Source organism: Rhinolophus hipposideros (genome assembly GCF_964194185.1).
Source record: "Rhinolophus hipposideros genome assembly, chromosome: 9".
Taxonomy (NCBI): Eukaryota; Metazoa; Chordata; class Mammalia; order Chiroptera; family Rhinolophidae; genus Rhinolophus; species Rhinolophus hipposideros.
The window spans coordinates 15773343-15799253 of NC_138055.1; the positions used below are offsets into that span (position 1 = coordinate 15773343).

The following is a 25911-nucleotide window of genomic DNA, read 5'->3' on the forward strand; positions in this document are numbered from 1 at the left end:
GCTGCCCCACCTCCAGGCATCCAGGTTGCATTTCAGACAGGAAGAAAGAGCACAGGGCACCAGACAGCTCTTTGCCAGGAAAACAGAGCTTTCTAGGAAGTCGCAGACAGCTGACTCTGCGGCTCACATGCCACTCTAGCTGCAGGATGCCTGAGGAGGGGAATATTTTTAACTGGGCAGGACGCTGCCCCAATAGATTGTGTTTCTAGTTGAAGGGAGGAAGCAGAAAGGGTTATAAGTAGGCTACCAGCAGTGCTTGCAACACCGTAGAACTTCCTTGGACTTTTTTTCTTTAATTTGTAAGCACCTCACTGTTGCACTTTCTTTCTCTAGTTCATCCCATTAGCGTCTTCATGCAACAATGCGAATCGCATCCATGTATTGAGCCCTTACTTGGTGCTTTACATGCATGGTGCCTTCTAACCCTGGCACAGGCCCTATGAGGCTCCCCCACTTTAAAGATGAGGAAAGGGAACGGAGATATTTAGTAACGTGGAAGTATTAGTCATATCCGGCTTGAGCTAACACCTCCGGTAAGTGTGCCTGTCTCCAGAACCCATGCTGGAAGCCACTGCACTTCCCAGAGTGGCACCTGTATCCTGTGTGTCTGCTCTCTTCACATCTTTCCCAGGAAAGACTCTATACATAACAATGTGGAAATCCAGGTCATGGATAACAAGCCTTTTGTATCCTCAGAACATGGCCCAGCAGAAATACAGGAGAAAGAACCTGGAGTTGGAGACAGTAGCGGGTCAGGGAGAAAGTATACAAAGAGCAACGACCAGAGACATTTGGGTCCACGTAGAAGCTAATAAGAATAGCAAGCAGGGTCTATGAAAACAACAAAATTATTATTTCAATTCTGAGTCCCCCGCTTGGCTGCTTTGGTTGTCACATTCTCTGAACCTACTTACTCACCAGCCTTTCCACTGCATCAGGCATTCTGCTAGGTGGATGAGAGATGCAAAGAAGGAGAAAACACGATCTTTGGAGGAAACTGGAACCGGCAGGAATCCACTTGGAGTGCTTCCCACCACAATGCCTTGGGATGTCCGAGGGACCCGTTGTCCTGCTGCTCGTGACAGCACATCCTTCTGGAAGGGCAGTGGCAAGCCGTGGGGCAGGAGCTGTTCATGTGATTTTTGCTCATGTGGGTTCAGTGAAGACTGGAGCAAGAGTGCTTGCAGCACCGTACCCTGGCCGCCACTGAATCTTCTGACTTCCCACAAGGATCAATGTGTAAAAAAAATTTTTTGGGGCTGCAACCAGAGATAAATATCTTACAGCCAAGTCATTAGCTAAGACATTGAGTGGAGTTGTGGTTTAAACCAGAGTACACCTTGCTAGGAGTTAAGAGGGAAGAATAGCAAAATGTCAAGCCTGCTCCAAAGAAAAATGACGCACTCGTCGGACTGGGTGAGGGCCTTAGGGAACGCCACCAGGGCAGCCAGTAATTCTGTATAAATAGGGACGTGGAGCTGAAGGATGACCCAGTGAAGAATGCAATAATTGGGCATTCATTTTAACCCTAGAGTTGCAACCCAAAATCCTAGTATCTGAAACATGTCTCAAGGAAGAAACAGTTGAGAACAGCTGAATAGGAATTCCGGTCCTGGCCTCATCACCAACTTGCTTTGGGAACTTGGACTTTAACTTGCTCAAAGCCTCAGTTTGCTCATCTGTAAATTAGAGCGAATGACATCTGCTCAACTACCAAACATGAATGTTGTGAGAATAAAATGAAATAGAAGATACAAAAACGCTTTGTCAATGTTCAAAGTTCTATACAAACAGAAGCTACTCACGATACTCCCACGCTCCAAGTTCAAGTCTGAGAAAACCCCGCTAAATCCTTTTTCTTTCAATGACTGTTCAGTACAGTAACCACTAGCCACATTGGCTATTGAGTACTTAAAATGCGACAAGGGCAACTGAGGAAATGAATTTTACATTTTACTTAGTTTTAATTAAATTGAAAAACATACTCAATTCAGTTACCGGAAAACGTAAGAACAACCTGGGTATGTGACTTTTTGTACATTTTATGAAATCTTAATACATATTTGTTTCTGATGAAATTTAGTGTTTAAATTGAGGTGTGCTGCAAGTGTGAAACACCACCAAATGTCAAAGACTTAGTACCAAAAATAAATAAATAAATAAATATTTGGTTAATGTTTTATATTGATTATGTATTGAAGTTATGATATCATTAAAATTAATTTTGGCTCTTTGTACTTTTCTTAACGTGACTGCTAGAAAATTTAAGTTTCTAACGTTGCTTGTATTATATTTCTGTTGGGCAACACCACTTTAGGAGGCAGTGAGCAGTGGAATCCTCATTTCCTTATAAGAACTAGGGAGAGAGGCCATTGCAGACATAAATTCCATGTTCCCAGGCAAACTGCTGGCATCCTTTCCTGGGTTTCTGAGAATCTATGGGTGGGGTTGACTCCTTGCCTGATTCCTTCCCATGTTCAGACACAAACACACCATCTTAAAACTTCTGTCACTGTCATTACGTTGGTAGAATGAGACCACAGCTGCTATCTGGGCTTTGATTTGGGGACAACAGGAATTTAATTGCTAGGAGATTTCAGGAGAAGCTAAAGTCTATGAAGATATTCTTAAAATCAGTCTGAACTTATTTTCCACTTCTGCTCTTTCAAAAGTTTACTTTAGACCCAACATGTGGTCTAATGCACCCACCAAGCATTTGCTTTTCCTCAGTCTCAAATCTTTTCCTCCAGAGCAGCCTTGTTTTCAAAATGATTTGCACGCAGACTGCTGGACCAGGATATTGGAGGAAGTCTAGCGCTTTGGAGCAGGCCTGCCCAGCACATCTGGAAGTGGTTTCAAGGGCCGCCTCCCTCCCCCAGCACAACGCCCGCCCGGATTCCCAGCTGCTTCACCCCGGGGTAGAAGAGAGTGGAGCTGCTCCAAAGTCAGCGCAAGCAAAGGGGGGTGCGGGGAAGGGAGGAATACTCTCTTGGAAACATCATATTGGCCTGGACTCTCCAGCCCTTTGGGTTTTCCAATGGGATCTTAGAAGCAGCAGCAGTATGAAGGGCAGCAGCCTGTGACCAGCCACGATTTGGACACCCTGCCCTGCAGCTCTTCTGGACCGAGGATCCCAAAGCCTTGCCCTCACCATTCACCAGGTAAACAGAATTTTACGAGCAGTGCAATGTGGCAGCCTTTCCATTTTACTCTGTAGCAGCCCTTTATTTTGCTACAGACTCAAAAAAGTAAATCAGAAGTAGACTGTTCCACACAAACTTTTGCCTTCAGGAGCCCCAGCCAATGTTGGTAGGATTCCAAAGGATTTTTTTTTTCTTTATCTTTTTTTTTTCTTTTTTTCTTTTCTTTTTTTTTTTTTTGGCCATCATAGCAAATCCAGGATACTCAGTGTGCAAGTTTTTTGTGTCCTATACTTCTTTTCCTGACCTGGGTTTATCCCCACCCACACCAAATGGTGTGATTTACTATTTGCATCATATTTTAAGCATGGAAATCAGTGGTTAGCTAGGGCACAGATTAATGCTAGTCTAGCATTTAATGCAGGTACATTTCTGAGCCAGAATAGATTTAATTGATCGGTGATTCATGTTTTCAGAATCTGTCCTTGGAAGCTGTTCTGAGGGTCCCAATCCTCCCCAAAAAGAACTGGCAAGTGTGAAAATCTAAATTAGGCTGATTGTAAATACAGAGTTATGACCAGGACAATAGCATGGTCATAGAGTTTGGATTGAAAATACTTTTTAACATTCAGAAAATGTCTTATGCTCACTTTATGAGCTAGTGTAGTTTGCTGGAAAGCCTGATATACCCTGATGTATAACTTACAACATAATGAAGCATAGTTACTACAAGAGTAAAAAGAGAGGAAGAAAATAGGATGATATCTAAACGTCTGGTTGTGCTGTGGGGAAAACCTCAGTCCTCTTAGCAGTTTGGCCTTGTGCAGCTAAATATCCAGTGACATTGGTTGGTTGGTTTTGTCTTTTCCACCAAATGTTTCGGTGTCACATTTCTATACAGTATGTTCTTTGTTACAGTATCCTCTTTGTGTTATGTAATGACATTCCAGCCCTCCCTCTCATGCAATTAGAAGTCAACTGGTGAGGTGCGGTGGTGAGAGCATGGGTTCTGGGGTCTGACTTCCAGAGTTGAATCTACGCAGTACCACTTACAAGCTTTATAAGCGTTGACTCTGGGGGAGTTAACTTGTCTGTGACTCTGTTTCCTTATCTGTAAAATGGGAATTAAGTGAAATCCTTTGTCTAGAGGATTTGTGGAGTAGTGAGTAGTCAGGGAAGCTTAGCTTCTCTGGTGATGCCAATGACGAAGATGGTGATGGTGAAAATGACCATATACCCTTCACTGGGCAGCAGCCTTGCTTTTGCCACCTCATTCCCTCTGATAGCCTGGTCACCCAGGTGTTTCTCCTGTCCTCACATGTTTTCTGTCCGGGGTCCTGCTTTCTTCCTTCAGACAGCTCTCTGCTTTTTCACTCTAGTTCTCTTTATTTTTTCTTTGTTTTCCTTCTTTCCTTGCTGAAGGAAAGACATGCTTATTACATCATAGCCCTTATAGTTTTGATTTCTAGTTCCCAGGAGCATGATTCTAAAGACTTCTTTTAGTTCATCATTTGCCAAAGAATGTTCTGCAGAAGACAGTGCCATGGGAAAAATGAGCTTTGTGAACCATGTCACCCTCTCAGAAATCTCAAGGCATAATGGCCTTTTAAAGGTTCTGAGAGGCCAGCCTGGTGGCTCAGGCGGTTAGAGCTCCATGCTCCTAACTCCGAAGGCTGTTGGTTCGATTCCCATATGGGCCAGTGGGCTCTCAATCACAAGGTTGCCAGTTCACTTCCTCGAGTCCCGCAAGGGATGGTGAGCTCCTCCCCCCAGCAACTAAAATTGAACATGGCACCTTGAACTGAGCTGCCGCTGAGCTCCCAAATGTCTCAGTTGGTTGGAATGCATCCTCTCAACCACAAGATTGCCGGTTCGACTCCCGCAAGGGATGGTGGGCTGCGCCCCCTGCAACCTGGAGCTGAGCTGCATCCTTCACAACTATGACTGAAAGGACAACAGCTTGACTTGGAAAAAAATCCTGGAAGTACACACTGTTCCCCAATAAAGTCCTGTTCCCCTTCCCCAATAGAATCTTAAAAAAAAAAAAAAAGGTTCTGAGAAGTCCCGCAGTAGAGAAATCTGCTTAAACTTCTTTAGCACAGTGGTTCCCAGTTGATCCCTGAACCATTTTGTCACATCACATTGATTCACATTCCTCGGAGCACACTCTGCAATATCCTATTCTGGCCACATCTGTTTTCATTTTGGTTCCTCTATGGACATCCTACTTCATCATGCCCCTAGTAAATATCCATGGGACATCTTCTTCTTTCTTCTCTAGTCAAGGACATAAGATTGATAATGTATGCCATGTTGATACCTAGAAAATCTGGCCAAAAGTGAAGAGTAGGGATCATTAAACTTTTCCTGCAAAGGGCCAGATAGGTGATTTTGTGGGCCATATGGTCTCTGTTGCAACTACTCATACCTGCTATTATAGAGTGAAAACAGCCATAGGCAAAATATCAAATATTATGTCTGGCTATGTTCCAACCAAACTTTGTTTACAAAAACCAGTGATGGGTAGGATTTGGCCCGGGGGCTGTAGTTTGCTGACACCTGGTCTAAAGCCATTTGGTGGAAGAACACCTCATTCCCACACAGTAGAAAGCAACCTGGGTCCTCCTGCACTGAAAACTCCCTCACCTGGCTTCCTGTCCTGTGTATTTTGATGGCTCTTGAGTAAGCCTTTCATGTTACAGTGAAAGTAAAAAGGCCAAAGTGTTTTGTTAGAGCCCAGATTTCTGGGTCCTGATTTTGTCCTATCTCTTTCTTCAGGTGAACCCTTTCTATTGTCCTGTTCATGACTTTGTTGCTTGCCTGGTTTAAGATGAACTGCTCTGTAAAATGTGTTTTACAGACGTGCGAACTTTAGGGTGCAAGTCTTATGGAGTTAAATTAAATCACAGAGCTTATGTCAGTTGCCTGACACACAATGACAAGTCAGCAATGGAAAGTGGTTGGCTTCTAGTAGCTATTAAGGTGGTGAAGAATGTGAACTAAGAGCCAGGCTGCCTGTGTGTGAATCCTGCCTCTGCCACTCATTCGTTGTGTCACCTTGGCAGGTCCTTAACCTTTTTGAACTTCAGTTTCTGCATTGGTAAATTGGGGATAATAACCTGATAGGATTGTTGTGAAGTAAATAGGTCTATATATTCAAGTGAATATATATATATTCACATACATACATATATATGCATACATATAAATATATATATATATTTAGAACCATGACTGACACATAGAAATTGCTATGTAAGTGTTACCTATTATTACATGCTATTTATTTAATCTGTAGAATAGTCTCATTTTACACATTGGGTTTTATAAATGCCCAAGGTTATACAGCTAAGAAATGGAGCAGAACCAGGAATTCAAAGTCAGGTACATGCCCTACCAGATTTAAGTCATTCAATAATAACTTTTAGGTCCTTCCCAATTCCTTCCTACCTGAACCCAAGGCAGACATGATTAATCAATCAGCAGGTTTGTTTGTTTTTTCACCTAGTCAGCTGATGGCTTTAGATTCCTTCTCAATTTAGCAATACTAAAAGTCCTACCAACTGATTCAGATTGGCATATAGAATAAAACCTATCAGGGGCTCTGATTTGGGGAATATTTTTCTCAAGAGCCCTTCCTACTTTTGCCTTTTCTTCTAAGACAAAGCCAATCCCCTTAGCCACTTCCAGGTCTTAAAACATTTTTTGCAGATTTGGCTACAAGCCCAAACTCCTTTGTCCATCTGGTAAAATAGTGCCTCAGACAAAGTATTCAAAGGCCTGCTTTTAAACTTAATAGTCTCTTGTCAGGTCCAGCCCAATTTCCTAAATTCTCCTTTTCTTCCTAGTCACATGCCCTAGGACCTCAGCCTTCTTTCCTCCCATCTTTAAAGCTGCCACCATCCCGTCTTGCCTAGGGAATTCCTCTGTCCATCACTGGGTGTGCGGTGACTCCCCTGCTCCCTCCTATTTTTCAGTTACAGTTGACATTCAATCTTATTTTATATTAGTTTCAGGTGTACAGCATAGTGGTTAGACATTTATATAATTTATTGCCGTGATCCCCCTTATTAGTCTAGTACCCACCTGGCACTATGCTATCTTGAAAACAAGCCTATGAGCTCTTAAACGCTAAAGGCTTGACTATTTATTACTACATGGAAACCACAACACAAAGTCACTCAGCCTAGGAAAGTTTACAAAGATGCAGGAGACACTGTTTTGGAGCTCCTTGTTGTGATGAGAAGAGAAAGGCAGGTAAGAAGATGAGAGCCCTTCTGCTTTTATTCATAGAATGGGACCATCCCCTCCTTCTGGCTTTCTTCCTTAGTAAAGGCATGCTGACTCTTTTCTTCCTGAGATGGAAGAACAAAAGAAGAGCCTCTTTCCCTTTCTTCCTCTCTCCTGTTTCTCACTCATTCATCCCGCACACATTTATTGAGACACACAGAGGTGGGGTAAGCCACAGGCCCTCTCTTGAATCCTCTCATGATTTACTGGAAGACAGGCACGTCCATAATCTTAGAACACAGTGTTCTAAGTACAGGGATAGGAATAGGAATGGAGATCAGGAGAGCACCCAGGTAGGGTAATCAGGTAAGACTTCCTGAAGGAAGCGATGCCTAAATTGAGTCTTTAAAGCAAAAGTAGCAACTTGCTGGGGAAAGAGGAAGGGAAAGGGCGTTTCAGGCAGAGCAGACTTCATGAACTGAAGTCCAGAGGCAAGGAAAGCATAGATTTGATGTGGATAGTGGAGAGCTTTGGAGATTAACCTTCAAGCAGTTCAGCTTGGACAGAAGGGGTGGCATGGAAGACCTTTGGGCATCTTAGGTTCCAACCTTAACCTTTTGGTAGTGGGTTTCCAGTGAAGGGCTTTAGGCAGGAAAGGGACACTCAGAATTGTGTTTTAAATCAGTCAGTAGAATTCTACAAGTCAACTGGCTTGTCTTTTTAAAAAAATTTAGGTCATGAAAAATAAAAAGGCAGTGTGGGTGGGATGGGCCTGATCAAAAGTAAAAGAAACTAAAGATACGACAACCAAACTAGAAAAGGTGATATTGGAACAATGGGGGAAATTTGCTTATGGACTGCTTATTGGATGTTGTTAAATTCATGTTTTTTCTAGGTGTGATATTGGGATTGTGGTTATATCAAAGAATATATCAGAGAATTCTCTGTGGTTATAACAGAGAATGTCCCTGTTCTTAAGAGATGCATGCTGAAGTATTAGGAGGTGAAATGTCATGATATCACGATGACATGACATATATATATATATATGTCATATATACATACACATATATATGAGAGACAGCGAGAAGAAATAAAGCAAATATAGCAACATGTTAGCAATTGGTGAATTCATTGTAGGGTATATGAAAGTTCATTCTTTCAGTAGACTTGAACTGTTTCAAGTGATAAGAAGGAAAGAAAAATGGAACAAAAAACTAAGGGTACTCGTACTGCATGTATGTTTCAAATTAATTTAATGTAATTATCAAATGACAAAAGTAGTCACTATGTCAGTTGTACCAATGATAGCTTGGGGAAGGAAAGAGACCAGAAATTCTAGAGGCAGGAAGGCCAGGTGGGAAGTTATTGCAGAGGGAGGCAGTGAGTGAGATGAGGCAGGGTAGGAAGGAGATGGATTTAAGGAACACTTACGCGGTGAAATTGTAGGAATCAATGATTGACTGAATGTGGGACTGGGAGGGAGAAGGTGAAGATACTCAGAGAACACCGGAGAAGGAGCTTCTATAGGGGAGGTGCTATGGACGTATGAGGTTTGAGGTGCTCGTGCAGCGTCCTAGGGGAGAGGATCCCATGTGCACCCCTTCAGTCTGTAAATATTTTTGAGGGTTTATATTGCCAGGCACTTTTGCTGGGCATACGGGTATGGCAATGAACAAAACAGACAAAATTCCCTGCCTCCATCTAATGTTGGGAGGGCAGACAATAAACCAGTAATGAAATAAGCAGTGTGTCAGATGGTGGTACATGCCAAGGAGAAGTGATTTATGTATTGCTGGGATTAAGGGCTTCTGACTAAGAGTCTGAGGGAAGTGAAGGAGAGAGCCATGTGAATATCTGGGAGGAATGTTCCAGGTGGAGGGAACAGCATGCTAGGTAGGGAACAGCAAGTGTGAAAGGCTCTGAGGCAGGAGAATGTCTGGCATGGAGGCCAGTGTGATCATGTAAGGTCTTGTAGGACACGGTAAGGACTTTGGCTTTTACTCTGAGAGAGACAGGGAGGCCTTGGTGTGGAGCTCCGCCAGCCATGTCCAGGAAGTGGGTAAAGGAGGAGAGAGACAGCAGGGGGTCTGCACCTCCTGTGCACCCAGGCCTCCTTTCGCATAGGAATGATTACTATGGTGCATTTCCTCCCTGAGGGAACTGTGTTAACCCAGAAGCTGCCCTCCCAGGCTCTGCCCCAGGCATTCCTGTTTCTCTTGGCCCCAAAACTACGCATCGTATTCTGCGCGTTCTGAAGATGTTCCGTGGCTGTTTCCTCCAGCTCTCGTTTTCTACCTCCCTCAGTTTTCTACCTCCTTACAACTCTGATCCCTCTACCAAATCCACATGATCTAGGAGCTGCAAACATTCCTTGAGCACCTACTTAACCTATTAAATGCTTCTGAGTGCCAATACCAGAAACACCAATCTACAGAAGCTTAAACAGAAAAACATGAGATGAAACTACCACAGATGAGATGAAACTGAAGAGGGAGAGAAGGAAGCCAGTCAGGCATGCCAAATCTTTATACAACTTCATATATTTTTTAAAATTAAATAAAGCCGGCTGTCTTTTGGAAGTAAGGACTTCATTCTGCCTCGTATTCGAAAAGCATCTTAAAAGGTTTTTTATAAGAATCTGCTTCAGGAACTCCCCTCCTTGGCTCCCCACTGCTGTGCCTTGCAATTAAATGTGCCATTATCAGTTTCCTGAAGCCTTTTGTTTTATCTTAATGAGATTTTAGAGTTGGCAACATGCTGGACAGGGAGAGATGGGGCCCTCCCCTCCTCCGATGAGTCAACACTTTCTGTTTCTCTGATTCTGGCAGGATCTCAGTAGGTAGAGTAACAGAGCACTCAGGGGCAAGCAGACCAACATGCCTGTGAGCTGTGAAACTTCATCAGCACACAGTGACATCTGTTACTTGGAACCCAACTCACGTGCTTTCTGGAGTTGCCAAAATGGCCCTTCAAGAGCTCCAGGACCTCATGGTGAAAAGCATGAGCATTGAAGTCAAGAGCCCTAATTTCAAATCCCTGCTCTGCCATTTACTAGCTGTGTTTTTGAGCAAGTTATGGGACCTCTCTGAGCCACATTTCCTCATTTGAAACATGAAAATAGTAATATATGTACCTGAAAAATGTTGGAAGAATGAGAGGAGATAATATACATAAGTAGTCAGTATAGAGCTGGATGCAAATGAAGCTTTCAATAAATGGTAGGTGTTATTATTATCTGGCCCCTGCACACTTCTTCCTATATGGGCACACCATTCATTGGATTCTTGTTGGCAAGAAATTGAACCTCATTTCAGGGCAGTTTAAGGAAAAAGGAGGAATGTATTGTCTTGGCTAACTGGGACACTCAAGGAGAAGCTGGTCTCAGGGAGTCAGAGCTCGGATCGTTCTGCTCTTCCCGTCATTCTCTCCTGTGGTACTGGATGGCCTTCCTTCATGGAGTGGAGGGGTTGGGGGCATGTGTACAAAGACCATTCTAGCCTTACATCATCTCAAGAAGTTAGCTGAACGCATGCCATCTAAAGTCATAGATGGATTAAGTACCTGAATCAATCTCAGAAGAATTCTAAGTACTGTGTGGTTTTGACTCAATTCTTTCCCAGGTACAAGAAAGTGAGAGAAGGGTCGCTTCAGCAAATGTGTTCAGCAAATGTGTTTAGCAAATGTGTTTAGCAAATGTGAGTAGACAGTCTCTATCCTGGGAAAATAAAAGGACATTGTAGCTGGTTGTTTACAGTGAATAGCAGACTTGAATCAAACCCCTGTTGAAGAGTTCCCTCAGATCACTTCCAATGAGTTCTCACAACACTTTGGTTTGTGAAGAGACCCTGAGGACTGTGACCTCCTGCCTGTCCTCCTTGGGTCCCCAGGCACCTTGCTAATTTCAAGAGGGTATTAATCCCAGTTCTCTGCCTGCTGCCTCAAGTCAAACTTCAAGTTCAGAAGTTCCTTTGAAGGAGCATAATTGAGAAGGATCAACTTAATTTAAAATAAACTTTGAGTTTTCAAGACAAATTGTTATTTACAGCAAATTAACTTTTTCCCCCTAACACAAAGGAAGTCTGTTTCCAGCTCCTGGGGTGATTGGCAAAATGCCACAAAGGAGTCAAAGAACATGCAAACATGACAAAATTGAATTTTAGATTTCCAGATGGAAATGAATTTTATCATCTAAAGTTCTTTTCTAATGGTTTAACTCTAGCTATCCCCCGCTTCTCCCAATGCCCACTGCCTCTTTTAATGACTATATAAGGTAAGATACATTATATATTGTGACTATATATTGTAGTGAGCATATAGATAAATTATGAACTGGGACAAGCAGGACACAGTTGTCACAGATGTGTTTTGAGAACAGAGAGTTTGTTAGCACCCTTGGATTTCAGCACAAATAAAATACTCTAGAATATTGGGAAAAGATATGGCTTGAATTTGAGGAAGTATTTGGTTGAAACTTCTTCATGATATATCAGCCCTTTTCTAGCCTCCTTAAGCCTGGCGCTACTTTGAGCACATTGTTGAATCTCTATTTGATAATAGAACTCACTTTTTAAGATCTATAATCCAAGTATAAAAAATACTCTTGTAGAAATACCATTTGTGTTTCCATGGGTGAAGCACACTTTCTAATTATGGAAGATCACGAGGAAATTTATGGAAATCTAGGAAGGCACAAAGAAATTACTTTGTCAGCATGTATGAAATATCTTGGCAGAAAAAATAGTTCTCATAAGGCTGACTTTTTATTCACTGAAAAAGCATTTGGCCTCTTCTGTTCAAAGAATTTGTTCCTGGATTATATTTAGTTGATAGGCCTCTTTGCCTTGAATTTGTCTCATGCAAAGCCAAGGGCTCTGTGTAAAAAGTAAAAAGTCGGTCTGGTAGAATATGAGAATGGCTGATGATGTTACAGCAACTCCAGTTGCTTCTCAGAATATGCGTTGTGTGCGTGTATGTGCACGAGCACGTGTGTATTTAGAATCCCAGGTGTTTAACTGTTTGAATAGATAATCCATTCATGTGATTCAATATTCTATAGGTGCCCAGGCTGCTGTTTATTAGTCAGAATACACCAGGGGGACACCGGTGGTGCCCATTTTAATTGATTGGAGCCAAGAGCCATACTGGTTATTAAATAAGTTCAATATAAGCCCTGTAAGAATATCAAGTGAAAAATCTCCCTCTCTTTTGTGTCTTGGCCCCTTCTTTATTTTATGTAATCTTCGATATAGAAGCAGAAGGGCTTTTCAACATTGCTTTATAGGAAGTTGTATAAAGGTGGGTATTTTCATTACTTCAAACAGTGCACAGCAATGCAAATGACAAAGTTTACCCCAAATCTGTCTCCGGCTTCTCTCAAGCCTTCCTTTGAAGATGACTTCCCTCTGATCAAATGCCATCTCCTCCAGGAGGCTCTTCCTGATTTCTCTTCCCGATATACTCTCCACCTCTGCTGATCTTTATCCCAACGCTTCCATTGTTTCCTTCATAGCACTTACCATAATTTAATGATTTTATTTGTTAAATCTTAGTATCTGTTTTCCGCTGTGGGTTGAAAGCTCCACGATGATAGAGACCAGGACAGATTTGTCCATTGGTGCTTCCCCGGTATGTAGCACAGTGCTGGGCTTTTGTTAGGATTTTAATAAATACTGAATGAATGAATGAACGAACGAACGAATGAATCTAGTGTAGGTGTGCCCCTCTCAGGGATGGCTCTGTCTCCACAAGGAATTCCTGAAGATGTAAAAGATTCCTTATTAAAGGAATGAAATTATAATAACAGGAAAAAAAGGCATGGGTTGATAGTTTAGTTCAAGAAGACCTTGTGTGACACCTCTTCCAATTAGTGCCATCTGATCTACCAACCCAGAGGGCTCTTTTTGGAGAAGGTAAAAAAAATAACCTGAAGACAAAGATTACCTCTTGGGGGCCGTTTGTACAGTTTGTATAGCCAGGGAAATTAATTTGAAGAGGTGAACTACACATTCAAGAGATATTTAGCTTCCAAAATTTTAGATTCAGGACAGTAAAGAATGATTGCACAATTCACCACATCCCAAACTGTCAAAGACATAGTCCTTATGAATTGTATGATGACTTTTGGGTTGATTCACTGTTAAACAAAATTTTATTCTTTAATCCACAGGTCACAGTATTTTATCCACGTGAACACAAATGGCTTTGTTACGAAAAAGTAAGATGACAATTTTTGAAAACCATGATTAAAAAGAGATTCTGGAGGGCTGTTTGATGCTGGGTCTTAGCTTTTTTTTTTTTTAATCGGCTTTGATTTTCATTGCTAGTTCTCCCATCAGCCATTCTTGGCATCATTATTTCAGGATGATTCCTGTGGAAAGTTGTTAAGTATTTTAGTCAGAGGTGCACTTCTCATGAGAGGGATCATATGTTTCTATAAAACTAGCAAATATTTATTTTTTTCATTCTAAATATTCATGTTTCTGTCTAATTTAGCATTTGTAATTTTACATTATTGTTCTTAAAGACTCACCTGAAGTTATATAATCTCAGACCCCATCAAAACCCTGATTTGCCTGATTTTAGATCAAGTAGTTTGTGAATCTGGGGAAAAACATAGTAACCTAATTGTGTTACCGTTATTCCCCACAGTACAGTTGCCCTGTGTAGCAGATGAAAAGATAAGATATCCAGTTAGATTTGAATTTCAGATAAACTGTGAATAATTTTTTAGTATAAGTATATCCCAAATATTGCAGGGGACATACTTATACTAATAATAATAATTTAAAAAAACCAGTTTTATCTGTCAACTCTACATTAGCAGTAACAGCCGTGGTTGAAAGGGTCAGATGGTAGTGACATTGAGCCACAATCCCAAAACTGGCTGTGGAAGGTGAATGTTAATCAGATGTATTGATAAACTATAGAAATGTGTCCCTTATCTTCTCTATAGCTTTTTTGTGTTTTTTTTTTGTTGTTGTTTTTTTTTTTTTAGTTGAGTCTAATATGTGGTTGTCTCTGGCTGAATCTGATAAAGCAGAGGCAGAGAGGAGCTGGATGTCAGCAAGGTAGAATCATTGGGCCTCAGAATGCAGCTCTGGAAAGCATTGTTAGAAACTGTACAACTCCTTCATTTTACAAGTTTTACATATGTACAAACAAAAGCCTAGGGGCCAGAAAATAGATTTGTATGAGACTAATAAATGTTAAATATCTTGCATACAAAAAATAATAATACATGACAATTGTAAAATCTTTATTGGGCTTACATTGCTTTTGTTAAGTCTCAAAATACCAGTGTGAGGTAATAATTATTACAATTCCCATTTAGCAGATGAACAAACTGAGACTTAGATTACTTGTCCAAAGCCACACAGCTAGGAAGTAGTAGAAATGAGATTTGAGTCTGACTTCAAATCCCAGCTTTTTCCCCTCTACCAAGATTTCCCAAACTGCAGGCATTTGTATACCACATATGGCAATGTAGCGCCTTTACTATTTTTCATCATTTGTGTTCCTTTTGTCCTGTGCATGATTATTTTCTTTATTTGACTCCTTTAAAAAACGATAAGTGTACTTTATAATAGAAAGTTTATATCCTTACTGTTGATAGAAAAACAGTTATCTCTTATCTTAAAAAGGCTATTGTACAACTATATATGATTAAAACAATGTTATTCAATTCTGCAAAGCTTTTGTTGCCTGCCTGCATATGAAATTAGGACTGGCTTCTCACACTGTGATTTAATGTTACTTAAATCACCGCCATGGTTACTTAATGCTAACATGATCTCCTTTTAACTTAACTGCCTCTTTAAAGGCCCTATATCCAAATACTGTCACATTCTAAGGTACTAGGAGTTTGGGCTTCCACATATGAATTTTAGGAGTTATAGACAATTAGCCTATAACAGTATTTTAACTATGCCTCAATAAAACTTTTTAACAGAGAGAAAGGAAGGAAGTCATTCAAGGTCAAATGTTGTCTAAACACAGACCTCCTAAATCATTTCTGGCATAATTGGTGGTATGTGCTCCATACTTCTGAAAATACTGCCCTACACCACTCCACTTCCTAGTAGATCTCAGGGGCTAGTGTTGCTGTTCTGGAACAGATGCTCCTGGAAGCTTAAAACTGGAAGAGGTATAGAGGTCTTCCAACCTCTTACCCAAGGCAAGAATTTTCGGTACGTCCTCCTTGACCGGTGGGTGAATTAACTGAGAAGAAGCCGGGTTCTGATGGCTAAGAATATGTACTCATAATAAGTACTGGCTCATCATAAGTGTTATATAAATGTTGGCTATGATTCGAAACAAAGTGTTCATGCACAGAAAAGGCAGCTTCGTGTAGATCTTACGGTTGTAACCTCTGTTATCAGACTGCCTGGGTTTAACCCTGGATGTTCCTTAAACTACTTATGCGTGTCCTGGAGCATCAACAGTTCCCCAGGTTAACTGCACTCTGCATGCGCTCTGCTTAAAAGAAGGTCCCAGACCCCCACTCCTGTGTATGTCACGGGAGGAATCTGCTCATGTGGCTGTGCTAAACTTTCCCACAGTTTCAGCTTGACGGGTTAAACTTGAACATGTTTCTATTTTTATTTCAGTTAATCAGGTGTTGCTGTTCCTTCTGATTGTGACCCTCTGTGGGATTCTGTATAAGAAAGTACATAAGGGGACTGTGCTCAAGAATGAAGCAGGTATGCTAAATGAAATAAGCCAGTTACAAAAAGACAACTACTGTGGGATTCCACTTCCATGAGGTACTTAGTTAAAATCGTAAAAACAGAAAGTACAATGGTGGTTGCCAGGGTCTGGGGGAGGGGAAAATGGGGAGTTATTGTTTAATGGGTCTAGGGTGTCAGTTTTACAAGATGAAAAGTTATGGGGATGGATGGTGGTGATGGTGGTACAACAATGTGAATGTTCTTAATGCCACTGAACTGTGCACTTAAAAATGGTTAAGATGGTAATTTTATGTAATGTGTATTTTACAACAGTTAAAAATATATTGTAAAAAAAAGAATGAAGAAGGTAAGCAGGCATGTAATCCATCAATATGGGATATCTAGAAACTCGATTTAAATATGTCCTTTTGAGTCCTTTGAATAGTTGGGCTCAGAGACAAGCATCATGAGAGACATGTACATCATCTAGTGAATAGATAAAAAAAAAAAACCCAGTATATCCATACAATAGAATACTTTTCAACGATAAAAAGGAACAAAGTACTGATATGCTTTGATATGGGTAAACTTCATAAACATTATGCTAAATGAAAGAAGCCAGACACAAAAGACCACATATTGTATGATTCCATTTATACATATTTTCTAGAAAAGGCAAATCTGTGGAGACAGAAAGCAGATTAGTAGTTGCCTGACGCCAAGAGTGGGAGTGAGCTGACTGCAGACTGCCTCAAGGGAACTTTTGGGGATGAGGGAAATATTCTAAAATTGGATTGTAGTGGTGGTTGCACAACTCAATAAATTTTCAACAAAAAATTACTGAACTGTACACTCACAATAAGTAAATACAAAGATATCTGTATTGTTTGTTAGGACTGCCATAACAAAGTACCACAGACTAGGTGGATCAAACAACAGATATTTATTTTCTCACAGTTCTGGAAACTGGAAATCCAAGATCAAGGTTCCGGCAGTGTTTGTTTCTTCTGAGGCCCCTCTGCTTAACGGGCAGATAGCTGCCTTCTTCAGTGTTAAAATAAAAAAGAATCGTTGTTATGAAATACCATTCAACAGAGCATAGTGTTGACATGGAAAGATGCCCACGGTATGTTGAGTGGGAAAAAAAATTTGCCGAAGACTATGAAAAGTATGATGGCATTTTGGTTTTAAAATAATATACATTTGTATTATCAATATTTTGTATCATAGCCAAGGCTCAAAAGAATAATCAATTATTGATCTAGTACATTAATCATGTTTTTCATTTACCTCCTTTTTCTTTCTGTCAACTTTTGTGACACTTGACTAGAGGGCAGATATGGGAAGGAAGATCACAAGCAGAATATTTTATAGCAGTGTAGGCGAGGTCAATATTCCAGTTCAGCAAAAAGTTGAAGAATTGTTGAATCAAATGAGGCTTTTCAGTTCTTCACATGTTTTTCAACTGTGTGTATATGTTAGGCTATCCGATTGACTTCTGTAAGAAAGTGCCAAAGTAATAGTGACTTAAGCAAAATAAAAGTTTATTTTCTCTCTCAAGTGCAAGTCTGATGTGTCAGTTCTACAATCATCCAGAGCAAGATTCCTTCTTTCTTATGGTTTTAGTATCCTCAACAGGTAGCTTCCCCTTCTTGGTCCAAGATGGCTGCTCCAACTCCTGTCATCATACCAACACTCAGGCAAGGGGAAGGGGGTAAGGAAAAGGGAGAGTAAGAAAATTCCTTATAAAAGCAAACCCAGTGATTGCACACATTACTTGCACTAACATCCTACTGTTCAGAACTTGATCACATATAGCTGCAAAGGAGTCTGGAAAAATAGTATTAGTGGTTGGCTATTTTGCCAGCTAAAATTTCAGCATTCTATTTCTAAGGGGAGGAAGAGACTGGATACTGGAGAACATCCAGCAGTCTCTTCCACAGTATGCTATCTTCCCCCAGGAGTGTGGAAGACAAGTTAAACTGGCTCTACTGTTAAATTCCTTCATGTTCCAAGACACTGATTTTGATGTTTCCAGTTGATCACTCTGAGACTCCTGAGGAACTGGAAGATGAGATTCCTGTGGTGATTTGTGCAGCAGCAGGGAGAATGGGTGCTGCTATGGCTGCCATCAATAGCATCTACAGCAACACTGACGCCAACATTTTGTTCTATGTAGTTGGGCTCCGAAACACGTTATCTCGAATACGGTAATTTGTTTACAATAGACTTCTACTTTCTTTTGATCTTCCTTGTCTTTCCTTAAATGGATTCCCTTCTTTTTTGGTTTGAGAAATGCCATTCGAATTAATGAGGGGATGACCTGAGGTTTACTTGGTGAACTGACAAATGTGTTGCTTAGCTAAGGGATTTTCAGCAAGACCATAATAATGGTTTTTTATTGGCAGTGCATCATTCTGCAGAACTGAATTGTCTAATGAACTGAAGAACCCCAATCTTTAAGCAGTTTATGTGAAAGTCTTTCTTTCTAAAATGGTTTCTCTTTTCTCTGCCTTCTTAACCTGAGAGACTATTAATATAACATAATCCTTTTATTATGGCTCAGAATCACCACTAAGTGTGATTTTTGAACTGTGAAGTGATCTCTTTCCTATCACACACCACACTAAAAAAATGAATTGGAGCTGGATTTAGAAGAAATAGACAGAAAATAAAATTTTAAATGTATTATAAAAATATGGGGCAATTGTATAATTTTGGTATGGAGACTGACTCCCAGAGCCCAAAAATTGTAAGGAAAAAATTGATGTATTTGACTGCATAACATTTACATATTTTAAAATAATGAAAAACAGTATGAAAAGTGAAATTAATTACACAATAGATTAAGCAAAATATTTTTAACATGTATTTTAGACCAAGGATTACTATCCAAAATATATAAAGAATTCATACAAAATTTTTAAAACATGTAAGCATCTAGTAGAAAAATGAGTATAGAACACAGAATATAGAAAAATGAGTATAGACAATTAACAGAAGAAAAAATAGTCAAACATGAAAAGATGTTGCATGTTACTAATAGGGAAATGCAAATTAAAACAACAAATGACATACAACTTTTCACTCATTAGGATGGTAAAAATGTAATACGACAATATCTAATGCAGGAAAATGGACATACTTATTACTTGTTTACACAATGTGCACTTTGTAAATTGGTAAAGCATTTTGAGAGAGCAATATGGCAATATCTATTAAAGCGTTATACAAGTATGAATATATATTTTGACTCACCATACCACTTCCACTGTTAGGAATCTGTGCTACAGAAATTCTGGTACATAGTACCAAAATATGTGTACAACAATGTTAACTTTAGCATTATGTGAAATAGTAAAAAAAAAATTGCTAAATGCTTAAATGTCCATCAATGGAAGAATATTTAAATGAACTATGGAATACGATCCAGCTATTTAAAAAGAAAGAAGGTAATTTGTGTACACTGACTAGAAGATTTCCAAGGCAGATTGTTAAGTGGAAAATGCAAATTTTAGTATATCTCATATAGTATGATCCATTTTATGAATATCTTAATTCATTCTGGCTGCTATAACAGGACGCTGCAGACTGGGTGGCTTATAAACAGCAGAATTTTATTTCTCACATTTCTGGAGGATGGGGAGCCCAAGATCTAGGCCAGCAGATTCCATGTCTGCTAAGGGCCCTCTTCCTGGTTCATAAAGGACTGCCTTCTTGCTGTGTCCTCATATGACATAAGGGTAAGGGAGCTCTCTGGTGTCTCTTGTATAAGGAGAATGATCCCATTCATGAAGGCTCCACCCTCATGACCTGGTCACCTCCTAAAGGCCCCACCTCCAAATATCAACACATTGGGGATTAGGTTTCAACATCTGAATTTGGTGGTGGGGGGCGACACAAACATTCAGTCTATAGCATTGAAAATCAAAACCCCCAAACTTTATATGTATACGTGTACATATGTGTGTTTCTGTGAAGAAAAAGACCTGGAAAGATCTCTTAACTGTTAACAGTGACTATCTCTAGGGAAGATGGAGGAATTGGAGAAAGCAGTGATGAAGGGAAGTTCAAGGTATTTCAAGTGTTATTTCCATCATTTATAATGAGAGTGTACTTATGTATGGTTTTTTAATTAGATTTTTGGGTAACAGCACAGTTAGGAGATACTACTGAGATATGTAAGACATTTGCTCCTGATCTAAATGGTCCGTGACAGCTGTATACATGCTTTCTAGTTTTTCTGTCTCGTTTCTCACTCTTCTTATCATTTATTGTTGCAGATTGTTCACTTAGCTTGTCATGAACAGCCCTTTAATTATCTGTGGGTATAAAAACCAGATAACCAAACCCCAAAACATGGCATGTGTCATGTGTTCTGAGGAAAGGTTTGTACTTGAACAAAAGGCATGAGCTTCAGGACTTTATGACATTTGAGTGAGGAATGAGTCCTGTTCTTGATTATCCAGTCCACCTCCCCTTGTTTTAAAATATTTGAAAAACTGTTTTCATTGAAGTATGACACAAAAACAGAAAACTGTATAAAGCCTGTGTACAGCTGAGTCATCACAAAGTAAGCACACCCACGTAACAACCGCCACGCCAACACTTTGTGTAGTCAGTCTTTTTAACTTTGCTGTCCTGATGAGTGTCTACCAGTATCTCATTGTGGTTTTCATTTGAGGTTCCCTTATTTCTGATGAGGCTGAGCGTTTTTTCCCCAACACATTTTGTGGCCATTTGGATATGAATGTTCGAGTATTTTGTCAATTCTTTTAGCTGATTTGTCTATCTTTTTCTTATTGACATGACTGTTTCCCCCTCACCCCCCGCCACCCCAGCTTTATTGAGATATAATTGACATATAACATTGAGTAAATGGCTGATTTTTTTCATGGTTCAGATTTTGCAGATCTAAATTTTGTTGGGAAGATTGAACTCTTTTGTCGATTTTTTAAATTGAACTTATTGGGGTGACCTTGGTTAGTAAGAGTACATAGGTTTCAAATGTACAATTCTGTAATACATCATCTGTATATTGCATTGTGTGTTCCCCACCCAGAGTCCGTTCTACTTCCATCAATTTTTAATCAACAACAAATGCTACCATGTATGGCTTTAGTCATTGGAAATTTTATTTTGAGGTTATGTCTACCAAGGATCTTGTTATGAATTGGATAAAAAGAGTCTGTAAGACTTAGAAAATGAAGTGGAGAAGGCAGGGAGTAAGGATGGATGGGGAAGATTGAGAGACAGAGACAAGGGCGAATTAAAATCGTGCTCGGAGTCAAAACAGCAGTTCAGAAGTGACTTTAGTCACCATAGCAGGTTGAGAATGTCCTGCTTCATAACATTACAGAGCTGTTAGCATGTGGCAAAGATAGTACTAGCAAGCATAGATGCGGCTTTATAAGAAAGAAGGAACACTTTCTGTTCCTAGTTTGCTGTGGAGATTATGTAGATCTGGAGAGATATTTGGTTATTGCTGTTTTGTTTCATTTCCTTTGCAGACAGTTATGTGAATTTAAAAAAAAAATTTAAAAAAAGCTTTGAAGCCCGACCAGATGGGGAAAGAATCAGAAGGATTTATAGACTCAACTTGACTAAGGTTGACGACATTTTGTTTTTTACTTTTTGTGGAGGTAACAGATTGACTCTGAGGCAACAGGCAAACTAAGCAAACGTGGGAGGTGTGTATGAGAGAGGTTTTCTTGTTGTTGTCATCTCTTTAGAAAATGGATCGAACATTCTAAACTGAGAGAAATACATTTTAAAGTTGTGGAATTCAACCCTATGGTCCTCAAGGGGAAGATCAGACCAGACTCATCGAGGCCTGAATTGCTCCAGCCTGTGAGTAGGAACCGTGCATGTGCTGGGGACAGTCCTCGCTGAGACCTTGTTCAGTACGGAGCACTGGGATGCAGATGGAATATTTGTGAGGCCTCACCATTGTTAGATCTCCACCAAACTCCGCTTATTTGTCATTTATAAGCCACCTGCTCCAGAAAGGATTTAAGATGATTTCCATAAACATAATGAAGTTGTTAAAGAAGCATAAAAATTATTAAATGAAGCATAAAAAAATGTAGGATGCATTTTTGTGTGTAACTATGCCTGTAGGGATGGAGGTGGGGATCTGGGCTGAGTAGTGAGGCCAGGAAGACATATTCCCAACCCTACATGCTATTGTGTGTACTGTGATTGGACTTGAAACTTAGTACGGAGAATCCCAGCAGCTAAGGAAAAACAGTAGCATGATGGATTACATACTTTCTAGTATCGACTAAGATATTTTCAGGAGACACCCACTTTTTTTCTTTTTCTTTTTTTTTTGGTTTACCCCTTCTTCCGCCTCCCCCTACCCCCACATTCTGGTTCAAGCCGTTGTTTCTCAGTCTCGTTGTGTAGGACACAACTCTCTGGCCCACGCTGGTATTATGAGCCTTGCTCTGTCCCCTGGCTGAGGCAGTCAGCGACCTCGGCGTTAGAAACATGGGTGCTCCCACCACCTGAGCCACCAGGCTGGCCCCCCACTTTTTTTCTAGTTTGGGGAATCTTAAAATATTTTACCACAATAGTGCTTACAAAAGGGAGCCCCCTCCCCTGCGTAGAGTGGTGCTGATGGCAAGTACAGAAAATGTAGCCATTTTCTACATATAATTGTTACTTAAATCCATCCTTGAAAATGTGCTGCATTCTGCGCCTTCTAATGACATATCTTTCCTCAATTCCAGATATTTATTATTGGATTGCAAGCTGAGCTGGGACTTTGGATTAAGCCCTGTTGTGACTAACAATACTCACTCTCAGCCAGTGCTTCTCTGACTTTTTTCTGGTTCAAGGTGCTAAGAGGTTGAGCTTACTATTAGGGATGATGTGTGTGTGTGTGTGTGTGTGTGTGTGTGTGTGTTTGTGTAGCTGATTAGTTGACAGTAGTCAAATGAATAAGTGTAAAGGAAGACAGGCAACTTGTGGCCTAAAAAATTGACGAGGAAGCCTCTGTGACTCCCACTGTAGCCGTCCATGGAAATGAAAGTGGCGACCGTCTGAGCAGTTGAGGGTTTGGATCTAGGAGAAGTGCTACCTGCCAGCACTGGTTTCAGCCCCAGGGCCCAGATAATTCGGGCACCAGACGCTGAGAGAGGCATCTTTGTAGCCTGTTTTTTTCTGCTGTAAACCTGGAGCTGGGCCAAGGCCATGGTCAAAGCCGACCCTCCAGCAACCCTGGAAGACACTGAGCCATAGCCTCTTCCTTAACATTGCTTCTTTTGTTGTTTTAACAGCTGAACTTTGTTCGATTTTATCTCCCTCTGCTTATCCACCAACATGAGAAAGTCATCTATGTGGATGATGATGTAATTGTACAAGGTATACTCGCTGACTGCTAAGACCACTTGGAAAAGGAGCAGCTGATAAGTAGAAAGACTGTCTCTCTTCATTTTCCAAACAGCTAGCTGCCCAGTGATTTTTGACTGCTTATTAAAGTTGGGAGTATAGTATTGTAAATTCGGGAATATTTTGAAAAGGGTTTGATACTCCCCTGGATAGTCCAGTTGACTTTCTGAGAGCCTCTCTCTGATAGTCAAAATCTATGATAAAAAAATCTAGTTGCCTTTCCTTTCTCTGCATCCCTAAAACGTTGGGAGACAGTCTCACTGATGACATTCTTAAAAGTGAGCTAAGTTTTGGTGTTTAAATGTTGCCTTCTTTCTCTCCCACATGCAAATCAGATTAGCATTGGTGTGGTACCTACATAGCAACAGAAATAAAGAAATTTGACCAATGCTGATCAGAGCATCTTGTCAAATGGCTTTCCAAATTGATACAAGCTATTCTTATTAAGTAAATCGCCAAGCCACGTGACATCAGGGAGGCATCACATATTTCTGCCTCATAGCAAAACTGAGCATTAGTTTCAACTCTAAGGCTCTATCCAGCCCTAAAACAAGTGCTATAATATTTTAACTCCTGGTATTTCTAAATTCAGGTGATATCCAAGAACTGTATGACACTACCTTGGCCCTGGGCCATGCGGCTGCGTTTTCAGATGACTGTGATTTGCCCTCATCTCAGAACACAAACAGACTTGTGGGGCTGCAGGTGAGCACACTGACTCAGAAGTCCTACATTCCCCTGCCACTCTCACCCCTTCTCCTCCCACAACTCAAAATGAATGTAAGCTACACCTTTGAGAACCCGGCCAGTCTGGTCTGCAGAAGGCAGAACACCACAGGGGCCGGGGTTTCCGGTTCTCACCTTAGCGATTCTGGAGCAAGTTACTGAACCCTGTAAGTCCCACTTTGTATCTGAAACATGATAATAATATCTATGTTGTTGTGTTTTTGTGAACTGTGATGAAATAACATGTCCAAGTGTCCCTGTATAGTAAATGCGCCAGAGAGGATAGTTGTTATCTAGGTTACGTTTAACCACCCTCTGTGTCAGAGATGGTGTTTTCTGTATAAGAGACTCACTGAATCTTTGGTTCTAGTCTCAGAGCTTTGACCATCGCTTTTTTTTTTCTTTCAGCAGAGGAAAATACTGATTTTGTTCAAGGGTAAAGAGCTCTTTCCCCTGGTGGAAATGAGGAAAGTTGAACCTATATATAATACTGAAACCAAAAGAATGGCTTTAAAATACAACATGCCATTAAGAATCGAATGCTGTTCTTCAAAACAAGTTTCAGGAAATAATTTTAAATGTCTGACATTTAAGATGTGACACTTTAAGGCTAGACTCTGGGGCCAGACACAACCATGTCAGGATCTTGACTCCGTCACTCAGTGGCTTTGTGATCTCATTTAAACTTATTGTGTGCAATTAATGAGATGCCTGTGGAGTTCTTAGAACAGTGCCTGGCACACAGAACATGCCTGCGTGTGTCCGTTACTTCCATGCCATATTTGAGCATCCCACTGAGGTGGCTTATGGCAGCCAGTATGGGTGAAACAATATGTCCCACCTCCTGTTACATTCATTTAACTACCTACTGAGTGCTTGCTATGTGCCTGACTCTGTTTTAGGTACTAGTAATACAGCAAACGAAACTAAAATGCCTACCTTTGTGTAGCTTACATTCTAGAGGGAAGACAAGTAAAATACTTAGTTCAGGAAGGAGGTGGGGCTGCATTTTAAACAGGCTCTGCTGAGATGGTGTTGCTGAGCATACACCTGAAAGAGGGAGGAAAACATTCCAAGAAGAGGTAACATCTAGTGAAAAGGTCCTGACGTGGGAGTGTGTCCAGTGTCTTAAAGGAATAAGGTCAGCGTGGCAGAGGGATCAAGGGGAAGAATAATAGAACCTGGAGAGATCATGGGAGGGCAGATGGTATAGGACAGGGCACACCATTTTAGAAACTCTCGCTTTTACTCTGAATGAGATGGGAAGCCACTGGAGGGGCTTGGAGCAGATGAGTAACATCAAGACAGGGGGGTTAAAAAGGATGGAAGCAAGGACATGGGGTTAGGAGGAGCTTACAGAAAACCAGTGATTGGTAATTAAGACCTGGAGCAGGAAGGCAGCAGTAGCGGCACTGGGGAGTGGTTGGCTTCTGGATCTATTTTGGAAGATGAGACCAATAGATTTGTTGACAGACTTGTATGAGGAGTGAGTGAGAAAGAGGAGTCAAGGATGACCTAATAACCCTGGGGATTTTGCCTCAGGAACTAGAAGGACAGAGTTACCACCAACTGAGGAGGAGCAGGTTGTAGGACAGCACATTCAAGATAGGATTGGGAGCATTTTGGATGTAAGTGGACTTGCCTTATTAAGCATCTAGAAGGAGACAACTGTGTTGGCAGATGTAACAGGAGCTGGAAATCCAGAGAGGTCAGGATTATCTACACTGATAGTCTGTAGAGCCAGGAGACTG

At 40.7% G+C, this 25911-nt stretch overlaps 1 protein-coding gene across 4 annotated transcripts in view; it reads left to right on the top strand.

Annotated features, from left to right (window-relative positions):
- Positions 1-25911, top strand: part of GLT8D2 (glycosyltransferase 8 domain containing 2) — a 53240-nt gene that overhangs the window by 8261 nt on the left and 19068 nt on the right. The window contains exons 3-9 of one of the 4 annotated variants that reach the window (XM_081060383.1): positions 2751-3161; positions 13540-13587; positions 15980-16072; positions 18078-18249; positions 21772-21889; positions 23323-23407; positions 24027-24139. In XM_081060383.1, coding sequence (XP_080916509.1) covers positions 13569-13587; positions 15980-16072; positions 18078-18249; positions 21772-21889; positions 23323-23407; positions 24027-24139 — 600 coding nt within the window. In that variant the 5' untranslated portion in view covers positions 2751-3161; positions 13540-13568. Of the gene's footprint in view, positions 1-2750; positions 3162-13539; positions 13588-15979; positions 16136-18000; positions 18250-21771; positions 21890-23322; positions 23408-24026; positions 24140-25911 lie in introns of those variants that run through there. The other 3 variants (XM_081060384.1, XM_081060386.1, XM_081060385.1) reach the window with 3 other exon arrangements.